General features: G+C 35.5%; 2 protein-coding genes across 5 annotated transcripts in view; one reads left to right on the top strand and one right to left on the bottom strand.

The window, feature by feature from the left end:
- The window catches only part of LOC126920526 (uncharacterized), a 98,745-nt gene that overhangs the window by 62,988 nt on the left and 15,904 nt on the right, over positions 1–19,853 (top strand). Inside the window, exon 1 of one of the 2 annotated variants that reach the window (XM_050731070.1) lies at positions 13,366–13,421. The exons of the other annotated variant lie outside the window; for it this stretch is intronic. The gene's annotated coding sequence lies outside the window, so the exon portion shown is untranslated. Of the gene's footprint in view, positions 1–13,365; positions 13,422–19,853 lie in introns of those variants that run through there. 2 annotated transcript variants of the gene reach the window in all.
- Positions 1–19,853, bottom strand: part of LOC126920506 (breast cancer type 1 susceptibility protein-like) — a 44,722-nt gene that overhangs the window by 21,227 nt on the left and 3,642 nt on the right. For 2 of the 3 annotated variants that reach the window (XR_007711984.1, XM_050731017.1), the window contains exons 3-6: positions 14,366–18,246; positions 13,336–13,400; positions 11,717–12,539; positions 10,910–11,027 (exon numbers count right to left, since the gene is read on the bottom strand). Coding sequence is in view for 2 of the 3 variants with exons in the window: in XM_050731017.1 (XP_050586974.1) it covers positions 10,910–11,027; positions 11,717–12,539; positions 13,336–13,400; positions 14,366–18,246 (4,887 nt within the window). In the remaining variant the exon portion in view is untranslated. Of the gene's footprint in view, positions 1–6,050; positions 10,079–10,909; positions 11,028–11,716; positions 12,540–13,335; positions 13,401–14,365; positions 18,247–19,853 lie in introns of those variants that run through there. The other variant, XM_050731015.1, reaches the window with a different exon arrangement.

The following is a 19,853-nucleotide window of genomic DNA, read 5'->3' as shown; positions in this document are numbered from 1 at the left end:
GAAGCGTGTGCTGTGGTGCATTGCTCTAAATTAATTGAATCGCGCTAATAGAACAAGCAGCAGAGCAAGCACGGTTCACGGTGCTTAAAATCGATCCCGTTAACCGTGACACGCGCCAGCGATGTTATGTCAAAGATCACTCGTTGGACAACTGTTCGAGTGGCGAACACGTAGAATGATGGATGGAAAATAGAAGAAGAAAAAAAAATATATTGAAAAAATAGCGATATTTTTTCTTTCCGAACGAATGTTTTAAAAATGTTTTGGTCTTTTTCAGGCTTTCACAAGTGTTTTTTTGGCAAAGTAAAGCTCGTTTGCGACGCTGCATTGAATTTTTATTTTGTCAATTTTCTGTATTCTGAAATATTGTTCCATATGTATGGTAGATAATATGGTCGATGCGCGAGTATTGTTAACACTGTTATTCAGTGTTTCAAATATCTTGTTTTCGAATTTTTAAGTACTTTATTCACGAAAAGCACAATGATAAAATACGAATAAGCTGAATATTAGGATCAAATATTTATCAGATCACTATCTATATTTTGACGATATGTAGTCAACTATAATTTTCATTTTGCGTACATGTATGCAATTTTTCTTAGCACTAATGAAATTTTAAAATTTGAAATTTCGTGTAACGCGCATTACCATATATTCGCAGGAGATTTTTGTAAGTATTCGAATACTTTCACGTATCACTGGATGTAAATTTTATCTCAAAATAAAGATATTATATTCTGATATTTTATCATATACGTACGATAATGCCGTGCAACAATTATCTTTCGTCGTTTTGATAACGCTCTTCGAGATAAAATTGTGTTCAACGTGCTAACACGAACACACTAATTGCTCTAATGCTTGTTTATCGTCGGAGTAAACGAAATTGATCATTTGCGTTTATCAACGATATCTAATACCTTGAAAATCGTACTGAAAATAACGTTTATGGTAATCAAGGTTAATGGGATTAACTGTAGCACGGTGCTCATAGTCAGCTGGTAAGCTTATAATTGACGCTCTGGATTGAATTATGAAGACTCCTAAACTGGTTTCCAACTTTCGGTCGCAGTACAAACGATCGTATAATTTTCGAATAACGAATTTTCAATTATCGTGTCATTGTTGGCAAATGGATCACAGGAGAGAAACACGACAAGCACACTGTTGCTGATTTTCTGATATTAATGTCAACTCGTGATTAAACAAAGTGGATTTTATTATGACATAACCGAAAACGAAAACAACCTGTTCGTTTCGGGGACGTGGGTCTTTTAAAAATAACTGATAAATTGAACAATTTATTTCAAGTCGTTGAAAGTTATGTGAAAGCCGACGAAATTATTACGACGACCAACGTTTTGAAAATGTTGGAAAGCGCGCAATAAAATGAAAAGTACGGAAAGCGATGACGATTTATATGTTTTTTTAATTTAAGCCATTTGTTTCTTGAGAAATGATCAATTACGTGTATAATTGTAATATAGCGAAATTAGAAAACCGACAAAAGTGGAAGTTTGTTCCCAATTGCAAACAGACCCAAATAATCATAAACAAAATTCCTACAGTACAATAACTCATCATTAATATAAAATCTTAAATAACGACGTCATTGATCACTCAGTGATTCATCCGAAATGATCTTCGCGTCACAAATCATCTCTCTATCCTCGTTATCGCTCTTTCTAACTACTTCCCCCCAAAAACTACATTCTTTGTTCGTAGTCGTTTCTCGAATTCCAGCCATCTATTTCGAAACTATTACACAGTCGTTAGCACAACGAGAAAGAAGGTGCACGAACGACCAGCTTCAATCTTTCCGATTCAGCACACGTAATTGTAATCCGTTGAAAGGAAACACGACCTGTTCCACGAAACGAGGAGACTCGACGCCATGATGAGCAGAATGGGTCTCTGTTAACTGTAATCTCGTTCAATAGTAATTTACAACCGATTTCTCGGACACAAGGACCGATAGCCGTAAGTTAGACGAACGTGTTGGTAGGTGACGAACAGTAGAACTATGTCGAAGAGTGAACGATTGTAAAACTATAAATCAGCTCGAAATTGATTTAACAATCTCAGTAAGCCACTTATTTCATTTCCACCAGTTTCTTCTTCCTTTCTGAGGATTTTTGGGAGACTGCAGAGACTCTGGATTTTTACAGGACACGTACACACTTTCATTTTTCTCTACCATAATTTCAATTTCACATTTCTGTTCGAAAGTCTTATCGCTAGCATGTCTCTTGCTCTTAACCTCATTAACAGTAAAGTAACGAAATTACTATTGGTTACACTTATTAGTTATTAATAATAGAAACACAATATTTAATGGTTTTCTGAAAAAGACATGATGCAGTTAAATTCTTAATCAGTTTTACCATTTACTATAATCACTTGATAATTAAGTTCAATAATATTATCAAGTTGATAAAAAATGTCCAATAGAAAAGTTACTAATATTCGTATTTCATATACATACACAAGTAACAATTTTTTAAACTTTTTATTATTACTCACTATACCGTAGCTTTAAGGTAAACGTATTCGTCAGTCATCTTCAACGTTTGCCTGTACGTTCTGTGCAAAGACAGATACGATCGCCAAAGTCATTAAGCGACACTACACGTGTTAATTCCAAAGACACAGTGTCGCTAGTCAGCCATCAGATTAAAAGATTCATTTCATTGAATTCGCTACCCACGCTACTAACGAATCCCTTACTTTCCCCGAACGTACCCCCTTAGGATCTACTGGCCTCGAAGCCTCAGCTGGTTATTTATTCAAGAATCGCTTACACGATTTCGCACTCGGCAGTTAATTGCTCCCGTTTCCCATTCGCATACGCAAGCGTATTTTCTCCGCTTCGACAGTCCGGTCGTTGCCTTGTTTTAACGCGGTTTAACTGACCTGGTCGCGCGGTATTTCGTCTGCCATTAATTCCTGATTATCGTTTCATTCTGCTGATTGCGATCAAATTAAGTGCGCGACCATTTTCCATCCCCAAATGACCGCATTGTGACACGCGTCGATCAAGTAGAATTGGTACGTCGCGCGTCAGACCGATCCGTCCACTCGTTGATGCATATCACTCGACTGTTGTCGTCGAAGGAACCTGGTCACAGGTGAAAGCGCGGTTGTAGCATAGAAAAGGAAATTATAAATGTGAGGTTCCGATCGTCGATTGATGTCTTAATCGTTGAAAGGATTATTACGATGTTTCGGGGAGAATACTTATTATCGGAGAAGATTGCAGCTATCGTTGTGTCATATAAGGAGCTGTGGTTTGTGTAAGAGAGAATTGTAAGAGACACGCGTAGAATTTGGACGTTTCGGTATTTTAATCGTAATTTAAAGAATCATTAAGCCAATTAAGAGGAGTTTATAGCTTTTATCATATAAACTTTGTTATTGGAGAAAGTATTGTAGTTATTATCGTGTAATTTTTGTAGGAGTTATATGTGTGGATGTTGGATGTTTTTGTATTTTAATCATAGGTGAAAAAGTTAGTTATCTAGGAGTGATGTGTTATTTATTACAATAAATAGAAGAATTCAAAGTGTGAAATTTAGATTATTCGTTGTGTAAAAATTTTTGAACATTTTAACAGAGGATAATGTTTAGAAATAATTCTACAACCAATTCGTAACACAAAACGAGGTTGTAGTGTGAAACTTAAAATTATAAATTTAATGCTTATTGTCTACTAATACTTACTATTACTAATACGATAATAATTACTGATACAAATAATACTTGGTTATGAAATATAGAGAAGGACGAATGATGTGAAAAGGAACGACGAACAAAAGTTATAAGATTGGATATAGTTTTCAGGAATATTACGATGGTATGTTGGTATGTATGGTCAACTTGTACGTATATTTATAGCCTTCTATCGTAGATAAAGTTTGTGGTGTATGTATGATCTCATTCTGGGATACCTTCTACGTGACTTGATTCTTCCATGATACGAATCTCCTCTCAATTTTCTACAAGTCTATTTTTCAACTATATACCGGACTTGAAAATACAATTTTTTCGCATTCTAGCAATTCATTCTTTCGAATACGGACTGTTAAGCTACAATATCAGAAACTTCTATATCCCAACTTTAGGACACTTCTCGGTGATTAAACCTTCTTCTACTTAGAAATTTCATAATAATGGAAAGAAATTAAACTCGGAAATCAAATTGCAATCTATATCTTTCAATCATTAGTAACAATGATCTATTACGGTTAAGAAATAAATGCTACACGATGTTATATGTTTCATTTAAATAAAAATGGCTTTCTCATAAGATGTACGAAGATTTGTATGTCTGACTGCTCATAGTTTCCAAGTTATTGATGATTAAAGGTCAAGTTATGACTAAAAATTAATTGTTGTCTTTGAATTCACTGACATAAAATACGACATCAAATTTGCACGTTCTTATAGAAACTTCTAGTACAAATATTAATTATATCACTGATTTTACTAACGTATTTACGTTATTAAAGTTAATTTAGTACTAAACTTACATAGTCACGAGTTGTGAAATGAGGGACGAGGAAGATGTCAATAGAGTTTCCTTCGCAACTCTGTAACTTGGCGTTTTAAAAGACGTAACTGTTGACACTTTGTACAGTATCAAGATTGTACTCTTTAGAATATAAATAGACTTGATTCGTGCATACTGTACTCGTGTACACGGTACGCCGTACAATAGGGACATCCAATACTATGCACAATCGCGAGTGATTCGCAAACATTCATCGTATTCCGTACTACGATGGTAGAATAGCTGCCTTCCATTCGGTGAATAATTCGACAACCATTTCGAGCAACATTATGGCGATATTGAGCAGGCTTCGTACGAAACGATCATTAATATTCCAGTAGGATAACATAACGGACGATACTGAGAATTCTAAACGTTCGAGTAATCGAAAGAAGTTCGCAGAAGCTTGCAATCTGAAAGTACAACTGCATGTCACTGTACGAAATGAGATTCGATTTTTACTGCGTTAGTGAATGCTATTAACATTCGAAAACTCGGACATATAAAATTATTTCGAGATAATCTAAAATATGCAGATGCACGTAGACTCTTTCATCGATTCATTTTCAATAGCTTGCTCGATAAAAATGAATCGTAATAACAGGATTTCTATTGCACAGCCTCTGTACTAAATGCGATTAAGTAAAATACAATTTTATTAATACCGGGGAATATTCAATTTATACACATTTTAAATTCGCTTTATATACGTTTGAAATTCTAGAATTTCTAGAATAGACGTTCCTAAATTTCTGAGAGAATTTTTTATTCTTAGAAAAAGAGATAAACGAAAGGTATGATCGAATATCGTGCAGAAAAGTACATTTCAGTTATTCTTGCCATGGGAAGAACGTGTATTTTAACGGTAACGTACTCTTCCTTAGACTCTTTTTTAACATAAGAAAGCAACACGTGGTAAGAGAAGATCCATTTTTCTATCATTTACGTTATAACCTTTCTTGCGAGGAAATCAAATTTATGAACCATAGATACTCGAAGAGCAGACAGTATGTGGTAGTAAACACGTGCAAGGAATACTTTGATTTAATTCTTGGAATATTTTCTATTTCATACAATATAAAGAAACAAACATGTTATTTAAAACAATTGTTTATTCTTATTTCATAGAATATAAAATAACAGACGTATTATTACAAAATACTTTTTATTTCTTCTATTTTCTTTAAAGAAGTTGTGTCCTTTAAGCAAAGGCGTAGTGTGTACAGCATAGAATATAGCGCAAGTAATCCAAAACTAATGGAAGTCTCTTAAAACTAAAGAGTTTATGTAAATACCACCAAGATAAAAAAAGAAAAGAAGAAACACTTTGCATAAGAAATGTTCATACTGTATTACTTACTATTCTGACATCAAAAACGTAACAAGAAACGTTGCCAGCATTCTTTACAAAGTTCCTGAACAACCATTAACTGAACAGTTAACTGAAAACTCTTGAAATGTTTTCAAAAAATGTGAAACAAAATGTTATATACAACGGTGAAAAATCTAAACAATACATAAATCTTTATTACTCTTAAAAATTCACACAACACGTTTAAACAGATAAAATTAATAATTTCAGTTTGTTCGATACCGTACCGATGCGTTTTAAACAAAATTATACACATAGGTTCTTTTTACCATAAAAACAGAAGCTTAAAGACTAAACTTACAAAAAGCACCTCGGCAGAATATTAACTTAGTTAACGTCGTATTGTTAGAATTAAAACAAGCACCTATATATCATGGACTAATCTAGGTCGTCATGGTTACAGATCGATGATGATCATGAACTTATCAAGAAATCGATTATCACATATTTAACCTTACATACGTCATTGCGGAATGTCGCACGAGCTTTTCTCGTTATATTGGCTTGCCGCAAAGTTCGTTCAGATTTTTAAGGAATTTAATCAACATAAAACACCATACTGAAAAGTTCTTCGCTGAAAAACCTCAAAGGTTTTGGAAGGATGAAATATTCAAGTTGCGTGAAAGATAGAGAAAGATTGTACAACAAAATGACACTCATAGAACTCAAATAACTATAAATCGAAATGTAAATCGGAACGAACTTCCCAACCCAATACGCATATTATTCATATGTTTCATCCAATTTGTAAAATCGAGCGAAAGGTATAACCAATCGTGTTCACCCTCGCGATGCACAACTGCAGGAGACAGATTGATTACGATCGATTCATTCTGATTTTTGAACGTATTTTCTCTCAATATAGGTGTGCGTATGTGTGTGTGTATGAGTGTAAAGCGACGTGATGATTACGATGCTTGAACGGTTTCACGGTGTAAACTTGACTTTTCCAAAATATGTTTGCAAATTCTGCCGAAAATGCGTGCTTTCGGTGTTTCTTATGTCTCGTACCCTTTGCTCCATTGTACTTTGTGCCTTTGGAAGGGAGATCTCTGTGCTGTATAGCTGTGTGGAGGTATGCGTCGAGGTGGTGAAATGTACAATCCCTGCGGAATATTCCAGAGGGTACGAGTTATTGTCGCGGGAACTGTTAGCTTGGCCGTCGCATGGCCGTCTGGAAACTCCAAGATTTATAACAGTGTCTCGGCTATTGAGCGAAGAGGTGGCGTGTGCAAGTTAAAAGTACAGGGTATTCCAAACCCGTAAAATTACTCTCGTACCACCTGAGTTCTGGCACATGGATAAGGCTAAAATTCTATTTCTGAAAAATAGCGATTGTTCTGGTGCTCACTGCATCGCGTTATAACACTCAACACGGTGGTTTAGCTACACCGCCCCTGGCAAGCGTAGAGAATAAAACCCTCAGGGAAAAGTAAAAAATAAAAAAAGAAAATTTCTTCCATTATAAATCTTCTTAAATTAATATATGCGTCCCAAGAATTGCTGTGAACTAAATTCATATTTATGGTGCGCGATCTCGTTATTTTTCTGCAAGTTGCGCACGAGATTTGTACAAAATTTTACCATCTATCCTGGACATTTGTACTACATAATTTTCGTCGATTAACAGTTCCTTTGATAGCTCACACCTATTATTGCGTTTTGTATAAAATCAGTAAATGTGCCAATATTTATGAACCAGCATAAGAATTGAAAAATTCAGGGTATTTTCTATCTATATATCAGGGTATATTCTATCTATAAACGTGAAACGCAATGAATAATTAACGACGAAAAGAAGTACAAAAAGTATGGGGAATAAACATAGAAAACCAGGAAAGAAGAAGAAATAGAAAATACAAACGACTATCGATCGCAACGATTATCCTTCTGTGCAGTTAGAGTGCATCGAAATAGAGAGCATAACGGACACAGTGATTATTTCTCCTTGGTTGCTGGCAATTGGGCTAGATTCATAACCACTGACATGGTGTACCCGCGTGTCTATGTGTGTATATACGTGAGAAATACTAGACGAGAGTTGCCTACAGGTGGTCCTGGGCAAATCAATATTCTTTGTCTGTATCTGTGAATACGTGAGTGGCCTGAATGCTCTTCGCAACACGCAGCACCTAAATCCACCCATGATCATGATATTGCACGTTCCAAGCACCATCACATGCCTCACCCTAAACAGGGCTGTGTATTCGCAACTAGATACATCTTATGTATTTCACGTAATTACAAAATTTCAACGCACAGCATTCAGGTTTGCTGACTATGAGCATTGTGAGGGGATGTGGACAGAAAGAAGGAATATATTTACGCTATTACATTGGTCTGATTTATAGGGTTCTTTCGTGTCGTTGTGTTTGGTGGATGAAGCGTGAATTTATCATTTCTAATAGTTACTTTCTTATGGGTGCGCTTTCTTTTGATTCTACTTGGATATTTATGCGTGTCGTTTGGTATTTAGAAAGAAGAGATATATTGCTGAGACCATATGAAGTCGTTGTGCGTCGCGTTGAAGATGCTTTCAAAAATCAGTTATATCGATCGTTCGCTGATTGGTGAAACGAGAAAAGATAATAAATATTGTTTGCGAATATTGTAGATATTTAAGAAGAGAGGCGCTGTCCTATCTTTGAGGAGTGCGAATGTTCGAGTTCGCGTTGTAATATAAAACAATCCAAATAAGAACATGTCTCGCGGGGAATTGCTCTTTTCTATTGCTATGTTTCGTGAATCAAGCGCGAGATTAGTATTTCTAATTATTATTTTTGTACAGATGTGGATTTTATTTCAAATTGATCATATTTGGGTGATTGTTTTGATATATGTATGTAGAAAAATATATTTACGATTAATATTAATATAAATATTATGATTTACGAGGCACTCTTCTGTTATTATGTATTGCGGATAAGACACGAATTTATTATCCTTCTTATGAATTTAGATTTTATTCTTAGCTGGTGTTATTTTGCTAATATCTTTTTGATACATATAAAAATAAAATAATACATATAATATATACATATATATATTTATATATATATATAATAATAATAATAAAATAAAAGAACATATCTATAATTTACTTATATGATTTTAAATACTTTCGTGTTGCTGTGGATAAAGCTTGAACTTATTACTGATTATTTCTAGATCTGGTTATTTAGTTTTAATTGATCTTCGTATTTATTGCAGTATGAAACAGAATTTAGAATATTGATTTGTATGTTGATGGTAAAATGAATTGTTCGAAATCAATGCAATACAAAAGTTAACATACTAATTGAACAAATTTTTAATAAGTTTCGATAATTTTTTCAACTGGTAATATATAGAAAATAATTTTGTTAATAATTACATTACGATTGTTTTCGTCGGCGCAGCGTGTGGAACATTGATGGATGCGATGAAAAAGATAAATTAAAGTTTTGTTGTGGAAATCTAAATTAATTTAACGAGAACAGAATAGCTTTGTTAAACTTACTGTTACCATGATATATTTTGATCTTGTCAGGAGATCAAATATTCATATATGTAATCACAGTGGTAAAAATTATGACAAAAAGTCTTATACTCTGCCATAAATATTACTATCAGAGATACATACAAAAAATAGTATTGCTCATTAAACGTAACCACCTCCATCAAAAATCCACATATATGGTAACTTAATTCACCCTTGAACAATGTTACGAAAACAAAATCTGTTTCAAAAACAAATATTCCCTTTGTTATAGACTATTTCCTTCAAATATACATAATAACTGAAAAAATATACAAATTTTCTAAACTAAAACAAATTTTCTAATCATAGGTACAATATACGCAAATTATTCAAACGATGTGGCACTGATAAGAGGTTTAAATTCATGGAAATGAGTGGAAGTGAGTAATGCTCGACATGAAATTATGCTAAAAGCAATGGACCCCCGTTGAATGTCATGTCTACAAATCGCACGTGCTATCAGACTCCCAGCCAGTCTCTTCTTCGACAAGATATTCCGGAAAACCAAGCGCGAGAACGTCCTGTCGCGACAACTCCTGCAGATATGGATAGAACGATATCAGTTTGTACTGACTGATACACTCGACTATCCATTCGTCGACGATTGCTATGGCACGAGTCTGTTTGTACCATTCTACGAGCAGGAAAAGAAATGAAAAAGAAATAATTAATACGACGGGACAGTTTTGTGGCGAAGGTTAATTTTAGTTCAGTTGATACATTTCCCAGGAAGTTGTACGTTGTGGGAGATGATAGTTGAAATTTGCATGTTATTAGTTTGTTGTTGATATTTTGCTGTTGCGAGTGGTTATTTCAAGCGGAACTTGTTTTAGTAGATAAAAATGAAATATAGATATTTCGTAGAACATTGAAGTTACTGTAAAATTAGGAAAGCATTTTGGTTAGTTAATTATTTTCCTGTGCTTGTTAAAAGATGATTTCCAAAAATCCCTTTATGACGATGAAGCTGAAAAAGCTATCAACGAAATGAAGAAAAAGTTGTGCAAGATGGAGGAAGAGTTATGCAAAATAACGACGAATCAAGAACTTACAAACCGATCTGACATTTAAATATTTCAAGTAGATTAATCATACAGATCATGCAATAGATTAATCATCTTTCTTCTTTTGACAAAATCATTAAATATAATCAATCAGATATAATTCTCAACTTTGTATATCAGATTATATCCAAGATTTATATATAAGATAATCGGATTATCATAAAACGTGAGATTATTTTTTTACACAATTATTCATACGCATCTACAATAATGATTAATGAAAGCAATTATCAATTCAATGTTGTCCCTAACATAATTTCATAACGATTAATTATAATATTTTTACATTGAAATCATTCTTTTTGCATATTCTTACCTTTATAATAAAAAATATTTAATTCCATTGAGAATACGTTTACTTGGCATTTCACTTTTAATTTTGATAAATGTGATGATCTTACCAATAATTTGGAATTCATGAAGGTCGGCCTGAATCAAAATGATCTTCATCAAATTCTTCTCAGCGGCTAGAGCGCGTAACGAGTCGACCACGATGGCACCCGTAGCGCGTAGCAAGTCCTAAAAGAGACAATATCAGTAAAACTTGGCGTGTATTCAACTTGAAACGGCATAGCAAGATTGGATGGCCGGAGGAACATAAATAAACGCCTTTCTTGAATTGGGGTTTCGATGCGAACTATTCAACCGTAATAATACGCGAAACCTTTAAAATTTATAAGCGCGATTTAAACGCGGAATATTCTCGCATAACGATACTCTCTGCTTCAAATTTCATATAGTTTTACCTTAGTTTCTTTATTTTCCTTGTTATACCTTTCTTTTCTATTTTCTACTATTTTTTCCGCAAGTTGAATATGAAAAATTTGTGAGCTTTCGTGGCACAGTTGCTCACGCAAGAATTCAAACGCTCACCATTTGTGAATATATTACACGTTCTATACGAAACGTCGTTTAATTTCACTAGCGCCGAGATAACGAGACACGACTATCACGATTACATTGAAGAAATTTAAAAGAAAGATAAAAATGTCATTCAATAGAATGCTTATTCTTTATAAAAATATTCCACTAAAAAGAGACAAAAAACCGTGTCGAAATTTTGAAGATATCTTCGCTGATTAAATTTCGCTTGAAACGTTTCGTTCGCAACAGGCGATTCTGTAGAAAAATATAAATGTAACATTCTTTATTCGTTCTCGCGCTATAAAAGGACGAAATGGAAGACATATTCTGAAAAACATGCTCACCTGATACTGTTCTATAGAAACGTTGACGTACGGTTCAATACATAGAAAGCAGAATCCCTCGAATAAACCCTTCTCTCTGCATCGCGATTTTCGAGGGCCTTCTTCGAGAGTCTTAGAATCCACCACCTCGTACGATTCCTCGTTCACTAATCTTCTCTCCTTTACCGAATCCACCACCCACTGATAACTCACGATCCATTTCCTATGGACTATACCCTGCAGGTATTTCAACGTGTTGCTAGCTCCGTTATTTTTGTCAGCTTTCACGATCACGTGTGTTACATCCTTATCGAACTGAGCCAGGTATCTACCGTCCAGCATTTGCGTTAACTTCTTCACTAGATCGATTTCATGAATTGTCAGTCCGCTGCATACAAAACAGAACCTCTGTTTGTTGGCATACTGTGCACGTTGAGCGATATTTTTCTCAACGCCTCGAACATTATTTGTACTTTTAACGATATTATCCTGACTGTTATTTATAATTTGAACGACATCTTCCTCAATGTTATTTGTACGCTGAACAGTGTTTTCCTGAACGCTTCGATTCATATTTCGCTGAATGGGATACTTCGTCTGCTTGTTAGAGGATTCATTCGCGCGAGGAACAAGCTTCGTGGCGTTATTGCAGGTAGACTGATGCATTTTCGGGGTGCTCTGGTAGAGAGGAGGAATGCTGGTCATGGAATTCGGAGTGCTGATATTGGTGAGGCATCTTCCGGTCGCCGACTGTAGGATTTTGGCAGGCAATGGTTTTTCCAAGGTCTTCGAAACCGAGAACGACGATACCACACTCCTTTGCGTCGAATTGATCGCTCCCAAACTGAAGAAAGTGATACCGGTTGCGTAAAATTGCTCGATTTGATATGCAGAATATTTTTTGATGGCGGATATTGGAGGATTTAGAAGGGTTTAAGGAATTGATGTGCTGTGTGCCTTTTCATAGCGCGCAATATGCCAAATGAAAAGCGATCTTCGTGAAAATCGAATAAAATGGAAATAAAATAAAATGGACGCTATGTCTTCTTTTTTCTTCGCTTTTGAACAGAAGTTTCTAGTTAATGGACCTTTGTACGCGATGTTAAATCACATAGAACTGAGAAAGCTGTGTTTCTAATTGCAAAAGTAATTTCACGTGAGGTTATTCTGTTTATTATATTTGTAATATTATTACAAATTATTGTTATCATAAATATATATTTATCAGTCGTAAAACGTTATTAAAGATAGGAGACTTTATTGCATGTTTGAATTTTAACCAACAGATAGCTTTAAAGAGGCTAAATTAGGCAGCTTCGATGAAAGTCTCTTGGCCCTCGTTCCAACAAATAATCACTTTATAAATCATTGCAAAATACGAATGATGTATTCATAGAGAGTAAACACGTAAAATGCAGATTTTAATCTCAGTAAACAAACAGATAAAATTGAATTGCTTCAATGGAAAGTTCTTCATCTTCGTTCCAACTAGCAATTGTTATATAAATATAACACTTATTACAAAAATTTGAACGGTGTAAGAAAAATTACGTTAACGTGTAATGCTGTTATTGAAATGCATAATGTACCTTTCAAAACTGAAAGAAGAATGGACGTTACGAGAGACTCGTGTTACTTACTTTTTCGTCTTTGTGTTAGGAGTGTTCTCGACAATGTCGTCTTCTTCACCCGAGTGTTCGACGTCCTGGATATTTCAAAGCAGAGAGTGAGTATTTCAGACTGTAGGGTCTTGTTTATCTTTAAGTAGCGGATGAACGATAAAAGTTATCAGTTAAGCGCCGTGAATAATACTAAAGCACGAAGCTTTCTAAATGATTGTTTCGAATTACGTGAAATTTCAAAATTACGAACGAGTGACGCTCAAATGGAAATATCGAATTATTTTTTAAGTTAGAATAATTAAGCGGCAGGTGGTTGAAGAGGAGCTAAAAGAGTTATTCGAGTTTCGGAAAGAGAAGCTTCATAACCTTCTAGACGACTTTTAGGTTTTTCTGTGAAGAATTTATTAGCTTAGAGCAGTCTTTTCAGTTTCTTCATAGGAATCTTCCATGGAGATTCATCGTCATTTATTTTTACTTATCGATCTTCACGGTCAGTAGTTTATTGAGATATTTCTTAAATCTTTTTTTTAAATTTGTATATAATTCTAATTTGCGAATTGAATAAAATTACTTTGAAATGCACACAAATTTTAAAAGTAATATTAGATTACATCTTCATCTTTATCTTCATATTTTATTATTAAATCTCTATTAAATTTCTCTTTATAATTAAAGAAAAATAAATAATTTAGATTAATAGAAGACCTGAAGTATCATATTCTAAAATAATACTATTGCACTACAAATAATTAGAAATATTGCACTAGATATTGCTATAAATGTATCATTTGTCCAACAAGTAAATATATCATTTAATACTTTTTATAATTTCAGCAAAATTATAAATTTTAACGATACGAGAACTTTTCAAATTTTGTGAAAAATATGTGAAACTCTTTTACCATCACCGTTTTCTATACCTTCACCTAAAATTTTAATGACTCCATGTTAATCATCAATTTTCGAAACTCATATATTTCTCATTCACGTACAAATCAATATAAATCCATACGTATATGAATCTTTTATAAAAGATAAAGAGACCAACCTTTCCAACTGCGTTTGAACATTTCTTTCTGTTACTCTTCGGCGTCTGTAGAATCTTCTTTTCCATTTCCAAAGGCACGTTAGAATTTTTATAATTTTTCTCAAACAGATCCATCTCAAATTGTTTAATCATCAGATCATGTTGCGTGATGTCCATCAAAGAATCATATTCGGACATATCCTTAATTGTAGAATTGCTCACACTCGCATTCGTTGGATGCTTCTGAGAAGAAGAAATCATTGATCTCTGTCCCAATGATTTGTTTGAAATACACATCGATTCGTTGCCGGATGACTTGAGTGAATTTTCTTGTAATCTATTCTTCCTCGAACTTTTATTAACCATATTTACATATACTGGAACTAGTCTCTCTTCATTCTCATTGTCGCTATCGGACAATGCACCAGATATTTGGTGGCTATTCTCCTTATCAGATCCATTAGAACGTACGCACAGAACATCTTTACTCGACGAATAAGAACTTTCAACACACGATCTTACTGATTTAGATTTTCTCTCGTAACTATCTGTCTCCAAACACTCGACCGATTCTCTTCTAGATTTTCTGTTCTTTCCATTATCGTCCTCTATAATGACTTCTTCATAGTCTGTATTTGCTATGATATCGTCGTAAGTATCCGCCTGTATAAGTTCCGTTGTTTTGTTTCGTATATTTTTAATTCGATCTATCGTCAATCCAAAATCAGGCGAGTCCTCGACAGCAATCGACGAATCCTTAGGCTCCAAACTCTTCCTCCACTTGGATCCACTGAAATTGGTTCCTTCGTCGCTGGATCTACCAGCGAAGTCTAACTGCTGTCTACACTGCAGCGTAGACAGTTTGTTGCTAGATTTGTCACGATCTGACGAGGCGGACTTTAACGAAGCGTTGTCTCTAACCGCGCGAGACGCATTCATCAAATTAGAGGAATCACGAGTTTGCTCCAACTTACCTTTCTTTTTGCACCTCTCGTCGACCCAGTTGTGCACGATCGCGTTCCACTCTTCGTCGCTAACTTCAGGAGAAACGACTCGTTTCCGCTTGGTCGTTGGAGAGACGCCTTGAGAGACAATATCCGGGGAATCAGTGCTTGAATTGGCGATTGGCAAAATTCTCTTGAACACCTTCTTCTTGTTTCCTTTTTCGCTGTCTGAGATATTTGAGCCAGAGCTTACCGGTACGATTTCCGTGTCTTTGCTGCTAGGATCGGAGAACTGACAATTTTCGCCTAAATCGGTCTGGAAGAATGGGGCTTCTTTGTCGTCGTTCCTAATACACGTGATCTCTGACGAGAAACTGTGATTGGAGCAAACGTCCTCCTCGTCGCTGACTTTAGACTTTCTTTTCATTCTATCACAGAACTTGTCTTGACTATCAAATTTCTTCCTTTTTCTCATTGGCGTACGAGGAGAATCGGATTGATCTGACATGTGTAAGAAACCTCCAGAGACAGAGACTTTGTTGGTCTCTGTGTCAGGTTCAGTTTCGTGGATCAGCTTCTGGGTCTGTGAAATGTCGATCGGGGGGGATTCTGACGAGAGGAACTGTAACTGGGAGTCATTTGTTGATGGTATCATCTTTACGGTACTCTTGGTCGATGTATTATTTGATTTAGCAAACTGTTCGTCACATGATAAGAGATATGGTTTTTTATTTCCACTCAGGGATACCAAGAGTACGTCTATATCTGGAGATTTATTTTCAACACTGTCAGGGATCTCAACAACTGAAACAATTTTCTCCTGAATTTCTTGAGGCGGATTTTCTTCGCGATGATCTACCTGATTATTGAAAACGATCGCTTCAGTTACACTACTTACTGCCGCGACAGGTTCTGCTTCTTTGCCTTCGTCCTCATCTATTATCTGTGTATCGTGCAACGTGATTAGTGCATTGTTACCAAAGCCATCTTGAATTGTATAATCCAGCGTGTCCAATATATCAACCGGATTACACGGTCTTTGTACATGGAACCCAGGATAATGGCCCACCATCGCTTTCCGTTTGGTTGTTCCCAGATACAAGAAGGGAATTCGTTTTCTGCGACGCTTGAAAGTTTTCCCTAGTTTCCTGAACGTGACCAGGGACACATTGCACCCGCTGTTTTTCAGCCTCCTGTTCGTAAACTCGGTCGAAGTGGCAGTCAAGCCTCTGACACGTTTACCATCCAGTTTATCATCTGTAGAAGCTCTACGTTTCTGTGTTTCAATTGCTTCCTCCAGATTTCTCTTATCTACGCCAACGTTTCCATCAGCCTGATCACTTTCACGCTCAATCTCAAATCTCAAGTCTCGTTTAACAGCCTGCAGACCAATACGAGATTCAACGATCGGACTGGGAGAATTATTCAATTTAAACTCTGTACTTCTTCTCTTCAGAGACAATCTTCTGCGATGAGGCGTTGAAGTTTGTAAGTTTGAGGTTGAATCTGCTTCATCGGTCATCGCAATCTCTTTCGTTGGTGTCGGAGAACTATTTTTCTCATTAGGCGATTCATCAAGCAGATTCGGTCCACCTTGGTCATTGTTTGATTTAACCGGCATCGTTTGAGAAAATATCTTATCTCGATCGCAGAAAGGCGTATCGAATAGATCGACGTGTCGTTTTGTAGGGAGCGTCGTTTCCTCGCCATTATTCGTTTGGTCCGTTTCAATGCCAGCTCGTGAATTCTCGTATGTTACGCCGATAATCGCGTTCATCTGACAGGTGTTCAAATATCGAATGTGCACCTGTCTGCCCTCTTCTAGTGTGATAAAGGATGATTCAGTGGTCGACTGAACTTTCTCTGACATCGATCTATCCTTTCTATCTCTCGGGGACGACGCATCTCTCACGCGAACAAAATCACTTTTTGCCGAACTTTCCCCCTCGTCGAATCTTTCGTCCACGGCGACATTCGCAACGTCTTCAGCCATCACCGACTCCTTTCTTTTCCTCGTTCGTCTATTACCTATGTCGTCGACAACTTTCACATTTTCCTCTTTGTTCAGGTTCGCCGTAGCTTCATCTACTGACCGAGATTTTCCCTTGTTCTCGATGCTCACGTTCAAGGATTTCAATTTCTTCTTCCTCGTGCGCATCTCTTTGCCAAACTTCTCTACAGAGGACCAATTCTTCTGCATGCTGGACAACATATCACAGGGTGACGTCCTGTTAACGTCTATGAATTTCTCTTCGCTCTTTTCCTTACTATCGTCAAACGATCTCGTCATCCTCGACGTGCTCGGCCTCGGATTCATCGTATCAAAGTCCACCTTTGACGAAGCAATCGCAGTTTTTGTCTCCGTAGACGTCCTGCGATTGATCGTATTGTTCGAATCGCTTTCGTTATTCTCGCTCCTTAAAGATGTCCTTCGAACCTGTTTGACAGATTGACTAGCGTCATCATTCATCCTCGTGTCAACGTCTTCGTCAAAATTGTCGATCTTGATCTGTGGTTCGTTTTGAGAAACTGAGATAAATAACGTGTCATTAAAATTGCATGTTGGAGACTGTACGATTTCAGCTTTATAAGGACTGTCTAACGTTTCCTGCTTGGACAGATCCTTCAGCCAGCTTGTTACTTTGCCTTGTGCCAGATTCTCGTCTAGAGAATCGTTCGACTCATCTAACTGTCCTATGCCAGACAAACCACATTTCGACAAGTATTTCGTGATACCGCCGTCTTTCTTCTGTGTAGATTTCGTTTTGCTTTTCTGTGATGTCAGGTTTTTTCGAGATCGACCTCTCTGATTTTGGGAAACGACTTCCTTTCGCAGACTGGTGTCCACGTAAGAACAGCTCGGTTTGATCAACTCCTTCGTGTCACATCTAGTGAATTCGGTATTAACTGACGATTCGCTTTGTTGTGTGCAGCGTGGTCTTGATAAATGAGACAGTACTGAAAAAGGTATTTTGGATTTATCAGGGTCTTGATAAAGTTTATGTTAGAAAAACACCTGGGCTATTTAGGACCGTAAATGTTGGCTTTCGTGGTTAATATTTTGAGATACCGAGTTTCTTGACGTTTATCGGTAAGAGAGTCTTGGTTCACGGGCTGTAGTAAGTAGTAAAGTACGTTATTTTAAAGCTTTTCCAAGATATTGTTAATATGGAATGTTTGAAATTTGTATTAAAACCTCTAGCAAAGTATCGTGCAGCTTTAACCAGAATGAGGAATTAACCAGGACAACACTTTTAAATTTACACTAAAACCTAAAGAACGTTTCAAATTTTCATTAAGGTTCTAGGTAGAACGATTAAATCTTGATGAAAATATGAAGCAGAATGCTTTAAAATTTTTATTAGAATTTATAGGGAAATGTCCCTCATCTTCATCACGAATTGAATGTAACATTAATTTTGACTGGAGGTAAAGACGGAAGTTTAAATTTTCCTTTTTCCGAAGTCTCAGGTAGAGGGATAAATTATTTCAAATTATTAATAAGTCTTAAATTTAATGAAAAAATGATCACAGAATTTTATTATGAAATTAACTTTCCAATGCTGAGGGATATTCAAACTAATTAAAATAAGTAACTAATTAAAAAGAGAGAGATAATACATTTTTCTGCAATTCTTATTTTCCTAAATCAAATTATAATTATTTTGGATCAATTACTCGAGAAAAAAGATTTAAAGGTGGGAATTGGAATTTTAATATTTGCAATAAATCAATTTCTATTTTTGAACACTCGAATCTTTCAAGCGCTTGTAGAAATGACAACCTGTTTAGAGAGAGGAAATTGTTATGATAGCGAATATCACGTGCGGAAAGTCACGCGTCGAGGCGTTCGATAGCTTCACATATTCCGTCGATTGTTGTCCACATATAATTTAATTACTACGTATAATAAATTTATCTTGCGGTGCGAACATTCTTCATTTATCTTCTTCCTCATTATCGCGGCTGATATATTAACGCTATTCTGTATTTTACCAATTTTAAATAAATTTCCTAATTAAATTAAGGCTGAAAATTAAAATATTTTGCCATTTAAAAGAAAATTATTTTGCATGAATATTTAAAATTCTGAATTTTTCAGGGAACTAAACAATCTTGCAATTTATTTGCAAAATTAAAATATATTCTAGAAATATTAATAACTTACTAGGTCGTGCATTCGAAATATATGTACCTCGGAATCTCTTTCCAGCCTGTAAAGTCCACTCATAGTGAAATTCAAGGAGATTTGTTTGGCTTTACAGAAACTCATGTACGAGTATGTACATGTAGCAGAGAATGCAAGCACGTTAATGCATTTGAGAAAAGTCAGAGTTGAGAGCATGTCACAGCAAAGAATATTAGAAAATTGACCTATGACCTGTGTCTCGCGAAGCAGGGCATGCTGAGCTGCCTTTTTTTATTATTAAACAGCAAGTACGTATATCGTTATAAAATTAAGAATTTAATCAAGAATTTAATCAAGCGTTTTAATTGTTTCGATAAAAGCACACTTTTGTTACAGAGATAAGATTTTAAAAACGTGTTCAGAGTTATTCTTCAGC

Source organism: Bombus affinis, chromosome 9 (genome assembly GCF_024516045.1).
Source record: "Bombus affinis isolate iyBomAffi1 chromosome 9, iyBomAffi1.2, whole genome shotgun sequence".
Classification (NCBI taxonomy): Eukaryota; Metazoa; Arthropoda; class Insecta; order Hymenoptera; family Apidae; genus Bombus; species Bombus affinis.
The sequence above is the reverse complement of the archived record's forward strand: the minus strand, read 5'-3'. Positions and strand labels throughout refer to the sequence as shown.